The sequence below is a fragment of the Pan paniscus genome, chromosome 9 (assembly GCF_029289425.2).
Source record: "Pan paniscus chromosome 9, NHGRI_mPanPan1-v2.0_pri, whole genome shotgun sequence".
Taxonomy (NCBI): Eukaryota; Metazoa; Chordata; class Mammalia; order Primates; family Hominidae; genus Pan; species Pan paniscus.
In genome coordinates, this window is record NC_073258.2 from 35,567,545 (window position 1) to 35,577,774 (window position 10,230).

Sequence of the window (10,230 nt, forward strand, 5' to 3'; positions counted from 1 at the left end):
CATGCCACTGTGCTCCAGTCTGGGCAACAGAGCGAGACCCTGTCTCAAAAAAAAAAAAAAAAAAAAAAAAATCTGTCAGAATCTAAGCAATTCTTGACATTTAAAATAATTGTATAAGTTAAATAAGAGGAAGATTTTTTCTTTTATTTGATAACTATTCTGTTTCACAGGTATTCCTGCAACACATGGTAAACCCACCAGTTATTCAATAAGGGTAGATAATACAGTTCCACTTGTAACTCAGGCCCCAGCTGTGCAGCCACTACAGATCCGACCAGGAGTTCTTTCTCAGGTTGGTAATAATTCATTCTTTGCCATATATCAGCTTGTGCTTTTGGGAAATAATGAAAATGACCTGGATAGGGATTTAATCCATTTTGTAGGTTATGGACTTTAATGTTTATAATTGTTAGCTGTTACTTTTAGATAGTTTTGAGTTTAAGATATGGTAAAGTTCAATTACTTATAACTTGTTATTTTCTATTGTTTTGCTTTGCTGCAAGCAGACGTGGTCTGGTAGAACACAGCAGATGCTGGTGCCTGCCTGGCAACAGGTGACACCCCTGGCTCCTGCTACTACTACACTAACTTCTGAGAGTGTGGCTGGTTCACACAGGCTTGGAGACTGGGGGTAAGCTGAAAACAAAAGTACTTTGTGAATAGTTTGCAGACTAGATCTTGATTAAAGAAAGATCTTGATTAAAAACATTGTTCTGAACTTCTCCCTAGGAAGATGATTTCATGCAGCAATCATTATAACTCAGTGATGCCGCAGCCTCTTCTGACCAATCAGATAACTTTATCTGCCCCTCAGCCAGTTAGTGTGGGGATTGCACATGTTGTCTGGCCTCAGCCTGCCAGTACCAAGAAAAATAAACAGTGCCAGAACAGGTTGGTATTGGTGCTTTAGCTTTCCTCTGCGTTTTGAGAATCTTTAAAATGAATTTTGCATGTACTCTAAAGGGTCACTCTGTTGTATTCAAAATGACCTCTTTTATAGCTTTGTTACAAACACTAAGCCAGCTCCCTTCTCAATTTCTCAGAGGTATTTTGGTAAAACTAATGGAATGGGAGCCAGGAAGAGAGGAAATAAATGCTTTCAGTTGGTAAGATTGTCTTTATTGCCCTTTTGATTTATTATCTACCTGTAATGTAGCAATTGTGGACATTCAGATAGCACATTTACCAAAAAGCGACTATTTAAATGTATGTAAATGCAGTCTACATGGATATTTCTAGAGCTATTTTATATTTCACAAAAACTCAAGATCTGTTAGTGTGTTATATTCATGAACTCGAACAAGTGAAGGTTCTCATTTTTTGGTTTAACAAGATACCTTAGACAATTGATTATACATATTTTGATTATAGAAATTATAAATTATTCCTTTGGTTGCAGGAGTAATTCATTACAGAATACCAATATCCCACATTCAGCATTTATTTCTCCAAAGATAATTAATGGGAAAGATGTCGAGGAAGTAAGTTGTATAGAAACACAGGACAATCAGAACTCAGAAGGAGAGGCAAGAAATTGCTGTGAAACATCTATCAGACAGGACTCTGATTCATCAGTTTCAGACAAACAGCGGCAAACCATCATTATTGCGGACTCCCCGAGTCCTGCAGTGAGTGTCATCACTATCAGCAGTGACACTGATGAGGAAGAGACTTCCCAGAGACATTCACTCAGAGAGTAAGTGCCAAACGCTGCATCCTCAAAGGATATAGATGGCATCCTTTGGTGTGCCGAAAAACAACTTTCTGTGACTTATTTCTTGTTTGTCAATGTACTCTGGAGTAAAACCTTTAAATTAGATAACCCAGTTCTAGACAGGGAACTTTCTAAATAGCATTTAGCACGATTATTATAGCATTTTCCCTGTATCTGTAAGCTTTAACTTTTTGTCCATGTAGGTCATTCTTAACAGTTTCATATCCTTAATTAAAGAATATAAATTTTGGCTATTTGGAGAGTATCTTCTTGTATTTGACTCATGTTTTCCCCTTTTCTCTTCCACTAGATGTAAAGGTAGTCTAGATTGTGAAGCTTGCCAGAGCACTTTGAATATTGATCGGATGTGTTCATTAAGTAGTCCTGATAGTACTCTGAGTACCAGCTCCTCAGGGCAGTCCAGCCCATCCCCCTGCAAGAGACCGAATAGGTAAAAGAATCTCAATAGTAGTGTGTAATAAATAGTAAGTCGACTAAAAAGCCTACGATTTCTTTCTGTTGTTTAATAAGTACCTGCCAGTTTACCACAGTGACTTCTATCTTGAACACAATTTTTGAACTAGATCAGTTTTTATAAACACAGGTTTGTTTGTTTGTTTGTTTGTTTTTGAGACAGGGTCTTGCTTTGTTGCCCAGGCTGGAATGCAGTGGCATGATCTCGGCTCACAGCAACCTCTGCCTCCCAGGCTCAAGCAATCCTCTTGCCTTAGCCTCTTGAGTAGCTGGGACCACAGGTGCGCACAGCGATGCCCGGCTAATTTTTAAGTTTTTTTGTAGAGATGGGATCTTGCCCTGTTGCACAGGCTGGTCTTGAACTCCTGGGCTCAACCAGTGCTCCCACCTTGGCCTCCCAAAGTGCTGGGATTACAGGCGTGAGCCACCATACCTAACTAAATAATCTTTTTTTGCTGGGGGGCGGGTGGGAGGAGATGAAGTGTGGCTCTGTCACCTAGGCTGGAGTGCAATGGTGTGATCTTGGCTCACCGCAGCCTCCGCCTCCCCAGGTTCAAGTGAGTCTCCTGCCTCAGCCTCCCATGTAGCTGGGACTACAGGAACCTGCCACCACACCTGGCTAATTTTTTGTATTTTTAGTAGAGATGGGGTTTCACCAGGACATGCTGGTCTTGAACTCCTTACCTCAGGTGATCTGCCTGCCTCAGCCTCCCAAAATGCTAGGATTACAGGCGTGAGCCACCACATCCAGCCAAATAATCTATTTTTGAAAGGATAAAAAAGCCACATTCTTAATTTCAGCCCCACAGACTACTATTGTAACTTAAATTTGGAATAAAAACATATACTTTAGCAAAATTAAAAAGGAATGTTTTGCATAATGAAGTACTCACTGGCCCACTGTCTACAGGACATCCACTATGATTTTTTTCTCCCATTGGTGACTGATTTGCATGGTTTTATCCATATTAACCTGGCTTACCCATCCTTTGGCCAGCGACATGTACCACTGCTAAGATAGTAAGCTTGTCCTAAGCAGAATGATTTACTAATGCATTGAGAGATAAGCCACAGTCTAGGCACAGTGGCCAACACTTGTAATCCCAGCACTTTGGGAGGCCAAGGCAGGAGGATCACTTGAGGCCAAGAGTTCGAGACTAGCCTGGACAACATAGTGAGACCCCACCTCTACCAAAAATTAAAAAAAAAAAGCAGGATGTGGTGGCGCATGCCTTAGTGCTAGCTACTCAGGAGGCTGAGGCAGGAGGATTATTTGAGCCCTGTAATTTGAGGCTGCAGTGAGCTATGATCACACCACTGCACTATAGCCTGGGCAACAGAGTAGGACCCTATCTCTTAGAAAGGAAGGAAGGTGGGGAAGGAAAGAAAGAAATAAAGTCTTATTTTAGTGGCAGTAAACATTTGAAAAATTTTAAGTTTTAGTTTTACACATCTTTTTCCTTAGGAAATATGATATTGCATACTTATAGCCAAAGCTCTATGGAAAATATAAGGAAATTTTAATGTATCTTCTTAAAAGTTGCTTATAATATGGTTTGAAAATTGATAATGTACATAACTATACATTCACATGTAAAATATATATAAACAAATATACGTATAAGATATATAAATAAAAATATGTATAAAAAGAGATGCTTCAAATTTGTAAGTAAGTATGGAATGAGTGGTTGAAACAGACAATAAATGCTGTAGAAATCCCAAGGAGAGAGAGATTGTCAGGGCCCAAGAGTGTCAGGAAGAGATGAGAAATATGGGGCTCTGTCTAGGCCTTCAGAGGTGTGGGGATACCTTTCAGATACCTGGTTAGGTACAAGGACCCAAATTACCAGCAGAGGCACATATCCTGATGTTAGAATTTAATTTGAAATATCCAAGTCACATGCATATATGTTTGTATATTTCATTTAAATTATCCAGAGCAGTGCCTCTTTTGTTATGTCTTGATGAAATTATCTGGAATTTATAAAGAGGAATTTTATGAGCTGCTACTAAGGATCAAATGGGAAGGGAAAAAAAAATGCCAAAATGATGTTCCTGAAATGGAACAGAATTAGGTTTAGCAGTTGGAACAGAGAATTAATTTAAGGGTCTAGAAATTTTATGAAAAAGTGCTATTGGACAAGGAAAAAGGTGTAATTATATATAAAATAACTGAATAATGTTCTCATCAGTTCACTGGAGCCTGAATATTACTTAACATTAGATTTAATGTTGGAAAAAAAATATCACTCATAAAAAATGCTTTCTTTTTGTAGTATGTCAGATGAAGAGCAAGAAAGTAGTTGTGATACGGTGGATGGCTCTCCGACATCTGACTCTTCCGGGCATGACAGTCCATTTGCAGAGAGCACTTTTGTGGAGGACACTCATGAAAACACAGAATTGGTATCCTCTGCTGACACAGAAACCAAGCCAGCTGTCTGTTCTGTTGTGGTGCCACCAGTGGAACTAGAAAATGGCTTAAATGCCGATGAGCGTATGGCAAACACAGGTAAGTTGAGTCCTCCCATTTCTCTAGTTGTCCTTTAAATACGGTCTTAATTTAGGAAAATCTGAGAATGCAGTTGCCAAAGTCATCTCTGAATTTTGACTTGACCCTGCCTTATGTATTGTACAGAGGAAATCTTCTAGTATTATCCAGTGCTTGGAAACCATGACCTCTCCTTTGATTTTATTTAATTTTAAGGCTCTCAAATCACTATTGTGTAAAATATCTAAAGACTTTGCTAATTTTTTATTTGAAAAGGAAAAAGCATAAACTCTTTAATATTTTATTCGTCGCCAGATTCTATATGCCAGCCATTAATAAAAGGACGATCTGCCCCTGGAAGATTAAACCAGCCTTCTGCAGTGGGTACTCGTCAGCAAAAATTGACATCAGCATTCCAGCAGCAGCATTTGAACTTCAGTCAGGTATGTTCATTTGTGGATATGTAGGAGTCTGTGGGATTCAAATTTAGCAGTTGTTTTTCACGTGGAGGAGAAAGCTTCTGAAACTGTATGTAGTGTTAATGAATTTTTCCCTTCTCATTATCCCAAGTGGCTAAAGAGTAACTGGCTTAATAATAGGATAATTAAGCAAATTATCCATAGAACTTGTAGCCTTTTTCAGAAAGATTAAGTCCTTAGGTTCTCTTACATAATATTAACAGAGTGTGTCTGTTATCTCAGAACATCATTAACCTTCCTGAATACTTTCCATCTTATTCAACGCTATATTTGGCAGTTGTGTTTCAGTTGGGAAAAGAAAAGATCACAGATACTGGAGTTGGATGGGGATTCAAATCTTGGTTTTGCCATGTACTATATATATATATTACCTTGGCCAGGTCTTTTCAACAAATCTGATTTGGAGCACAATTAATGGGAATCGTAATTATATCATGGGTTGTTTTAGAAGTAAATAACATTGTGTATGTAAATGTTAGCTTTACATATAAGAAGTGCTCCACAAATGGTAGCTGTTAGTAGTGATGGGGATAGTAATAGGTAGTACTAGCAGCAGTAATAGCGGTGTTTATATTATAATAATATGTAGTAATAAATACTAAAATGTTAATACTAATATATATGGAATTGATATTTTTCTCTCCTCTAGTTATTCTTAGTATAAGTTAGTTCTGAGAGATCCACTATGAGTTATCAATCACAGAGGGTATATTGTAATTTCCCTTTCTTTCTTTCCTTTTATCTTTTAAGGTATGTTATTCAGTCATTTTTTTTTTTTCTTTGTGGATAGGTTCAGCACTTTGGATCTGGGCATCAAGAGTGGAATGGAAACTTTGGGCACAGAAGACAGCAAGCTTATATTCCTACTAGTGTTACCAGTAATCCATTCACTCTTTCTCATGGAAGTCCCAATCACACAGCAGTGCATGCCCACCTGGCTGGAAATACACACCTCGGAGGACAGCCTACTCTACTTCCATACCCATCATCAGCCACCCTCAGTAGTGCTGCACCAGTGGCCCACCTGTTAGCCTCTCCGTGTACCTCAAGACCTATGTTACAGCATCCAACTTATAATATCTCCCATCCCAGTGGCATAGTTCACCAAGTCCCAGTGGGCTTAAATCCCCGTCTGTTACCGTCCCCAACCATTCATCAGACTCAGTACAAACCAATCTTCCCACCACATTCTTACATTGCAGCATCACCTGCATATACTGGATTTCCACTGAGTCCAACAAAACTCAGCCAGTATCCATATATGTGAAAAACAGTATATTGGGGAAGCTCAATGATACAAACATTTGATTAAAAATAAAAACATGGTATTTAATAAATATTAGCCATGGCACAAGAAAATTATTTTTGAATCATGTAGACTTGGGTGCAATTTAAACAACTTTGAGCTTTAAAAACTCACTTTTGATGTGTTTTGCACATTTGGTATAACTTGTCTTTGGTCATGTTATCTTCTTATGTAGTAACTCTAGACAGGTGACTTATGGGAGCAGAAGTCCAGTTTTGCTCCTGCTATTTTTTATAAATTGCCTTCTAACTAGTGCAAGACACGTCTACATTTGGGAAGCCATTCTGTGTACAGACTTAGAGCAACAGATGCACATATGTCAGAATTACAGCATACAAGTGAATTGTATTATCCGTGTCTTAGTGTATAAATGTTGGGTCACTTACCTAAGAAATTGAGCTATTGTTCTTTACATTTGCATGTGTCTTTTGCATGGGCAAAATGTTGCCTAGACTTTGCTCTTAAATGTTGTTCTAATAATCTCAGCTGCATTGTAAACCGTTCCTACACATAGTGCCTTAAATATTTGAGGTTGTTAATGTTATTACCTATATATAAATGTTGAGGACTGCAGCACTTAAAATTCAGACCTACTATTTAGTTTCCTTTTGATAGCGTAATGTTCATTTTTGGTTTTGTGTGGTATGATTTCAGGTAGTAGCTGTTTTTTTCCTTATTAAGAGGGCAGCATGTTTGCTATAGCTGAATTCTGCTGTCTGATTTTTCAGAATGATCTAGCTTCAAGAAAAGCAAGCAGTTAGTAGTGCTTAAGAAAAATTGATTCAGTATCTAATGGATAGTTGATAACTGTCACAGCACAGCATTTTATATACTGTTAAGTGAAACTGCAATACAATCTAAGTTTATTTTGAGAGTGTTTGCTGTATAATTGGACTTAATAAAATGTTTAGAGGTACAGTAGGCATGACTTTGGGTAGATAATAAAATGCAAAATGCTCATTGATTCATGATGTGGTTTTATCTTAGCTTGGGCAAACCATGCAGTATTTAATAAATAGTAGCAGAACTTTTACTATTGAAGCTTGAAAAGATGTGAGTTCTTTGTGTGCAATTTTTGATTTATGCATGTGAGAGGGTTTTTTTTTTTTTAAGTATTTTTACATTGCAGTACTTGTTTTGCTTGTTGGTGATGTTTGCTTATTTAATACATTCCGTCAGGGACAGAAATTACATGCTTTTTTTTCTTTCTAGGAAGTGTGTTGAGTTCCCCCCTTCCCCGACATTTTTTTCTTTTTTGGGTGGTGGTGATGGTAGTGGTTATGTCTGTTTAAATGAAGTTGCTTTTACAGCACCAAAGACTTAATCATCCATTTCCTATATAAAGGTAGCTACTTTTTGCATAGACCTCAAGTATATTGTAGTGTAAAGGTGGAATTTAAGGAAAGGTATTAAATTGAGGCTGTGTTTTAGCTTACAGGCAAGTAATAAATTGTATCATTTATCTTGAATGTATCATAGATAAGCTGCTATATAACGATTGCCACTTCAGATAGCTGTGAAATTAGGTGATTAACTAGTTGTTATTTAGCCTTCTAATTTCTGTATAAGTCTAATTACATGAATAGAAATTGGGGTTTTGATTTTTTACTTTGCTTTTCTGTTTGGAGTGTCATTGTAACTACTGTATTGTAAATGGTGGAAAATAATTACATTTGTTACTTTGGGGTGTGTTATTTGCATCAGTATTTTATCTCTATTAATGTTTGTGCTCATCACTGCATATTAAAACTTGGATGTATCAGTGTAACTTAATTTTTTATTTTCATACTGGCATTGTAGACACTTGAGAAAGCTGTATCTTGCAGGCTTGACTTAACTTTTTTCCTTAAAAATCTGGAATATAATCTTACAGCATTTACTGGAATAAACAGTACAAAGCATTTGAGTGTAAAACTCTAGATGTTTTGGATTTACAGCGTTTCTTTGATAAATGAATTGTATACCACTAGTACAGCTCTAGTACAGCGTTCACAATAAGCTAATAATGGATAAGTTTTCTTCACTCCATTAACACAAGCAGTGTTTTATTTAATAATCATCAATGAAATAAATGTGCCTGAAATTGATTTTAAAAATTACAGTATTAGATCATAAAGTAAAAACCAGCAGTACATTTTTAGTCACACTGAAAATGAAGGACTTAATTTTCCCCACAAGTTTCAGTGTTTTTAGTAATTAATTCTATGCATTTTATACAAATAGAAATATATATATATATATAATTAAATGTTTAAAAAGGAGTAGCCTAAGATTAATTTAAAAGATTATTTACAGATGACACATTTATGGGGTCAATATTTAAGTAAATTTGCTGCCCTCCACCGCCTTCTAATTTTATTTATATGTTCCAGCAGATTATTAGGATCTGCTTACTTCTTAGGAAAGAATCAATGCTGGCAACACATTGTTTCAGAAACACCAAGTGCAAAGGATTGATTGTATCACAACAGGTACAAAACTGACAGTTTTCTTTTTTGTTTAGGGCCATGTTTACTACCCTGAAATGTTGTATTTTTTGTCTTTAATTTCCAAGACTTAAAGCAGTCTTGTTAAATTGACATAAATGGTAAACTTCAACATTTTCATAATACAGTATTAATGTTTGATAAAGGTATATCCCAGTTAACTACACTGCTCTTTAATTGCAATCATGGGCATTTTAATGTATTTTAAAATAAATTTCAAAATTCTGCTAAATTCTTAATTTAGCATATTGACAAAGTAATCTGGATTTATACCTTTTAAAAACCATTTTGACCAGTTTTCTTCGGTTTTAATGCTTTCTTAAATAAAACACTGCATGATTTCCTAGTTGCATATTTGCATACTATTTTAATTTGCAAAATGTTTTTTAAATCAAATATCCTGATATTTAGTTGTTTTTTTTTTCCTCCAGGGTGTTTAATTAAATATGTTACTGTATTAGCAAAACATTTTCATTTTTAAAATCTGCTAATTTTAAACTTGGACTGTGTTAAGTAAAAGTTAAATCATACACTGCAAGGTGTAGGAAGATTTGTTTTAATGAATCCAGTGATACAGATTTGATTACTAAGTTTGAACTGTTAATTGTTTAACAATTTTAGACTTGTGGCTTTCTTTCTTTGGTTTATTTGTTTTTGCTTTTACTCCTATGCTACACTAGTTTGCCATGTAGCAATTGCACTGTGCAATATTACAATAAGGACTGGGAAAATTTTATGGTTGTAATGTCTATTACGGTTTGCGATAGTATTTCTCTCTAGTTCTCAGTGATTTAAATGTGACCAAGCCTTCTGTACTTTGTCACAAAAAGCGGGTTTTCCAGGTGACTATTTTGGTGAGTGTCAAAATAAGAATTTATGGTGTATTACTGTCGATTCACTTTGAATTAAAATATATATATTGCAGCAAACAGCTTGTTTACTTTTTTTCCACCCCAATACTCCTTACGGGGTAGGGAAGGGAGAGGTTAACAATATTGAGTATCTATTAATAACTTACATCATCTTATTTAACTCTCAAAGCCACCTTGTGAGATAGGTATTATTATCTTTGTTACACAAATGAGGGCATAGCTGCAGAATGTTTAGGGAACTTGCACAAAGTCACATTGTCAATGAGTTGGAATCTGAGATACACACCAGGATATCAAACCATAACTAATCTACTTTCTATCAGTTCTTTTAAAACCGAAGTCTGAGGCTGTGTGCCCGGTCTACCTGCAACCATAAGATGACCCTGTCCCATTTTCCTTCAATAT

The 10,230-nt window shown here is 36.2% G+C and overlaps 1 protein-coding gene across 4 annotated transcripts in view; it reads left to right on the forward strand.

Annotated features, from left to right (window-relative positions):
- The window catches only part of HIPK3 (homeodomain interacting protein kinase 3), a 99,970-nt gene extending 90,088 nt beyond the window's left edge, over positions 1 to 9,882 (forward strand). For 2 of the 4 annotated variants that reach the window (XM_034932379.3, XM_008955865.4), the window contains exons 9-17: positions 171 to 292; positions 507 to 631; positions 730 to 891; positions 1,044 to 1,106; positions 1,400 to 1,696; positions 2,025 to 2,165; positions 4,468 to 4,703; positions 4,998 to 5,125; positions 5,952 to 9,882. In XM_034932379.3, the coding sequence (XP_034788270.3) occupies positions 171 to 292; positions 507 to 631; positions 730 to 891; positions 1,044 to 1,106; positions 1,400 to 1,696; positions 2,025 to 2,165; positions 4,468 to 4,703; positions 4,998 to 5,125; positions 5,952 to 6,428 (1,751 nt within the window). In that variant the 3' untranslated portion in view covers positions 6,429 to 9,882. The remainder of the gene's footprint in view (positions 1 to 170; positions 293 to 506; positions 632 to 729; positions 892 to 1,043; positions 1,107 to 1,399; positions 1,697 to 2,024; positions 2,166 to 4,467; positions 4,704 to 4,997; positions 5,126 to 5,951) is intronic. The other 2 variants (XM_034932381.3, XM_003830394.5) reach the window with 1 other exon arrangement.
- Positions 9,883 to 10,230: the final 348 nt, after the last annotated feature.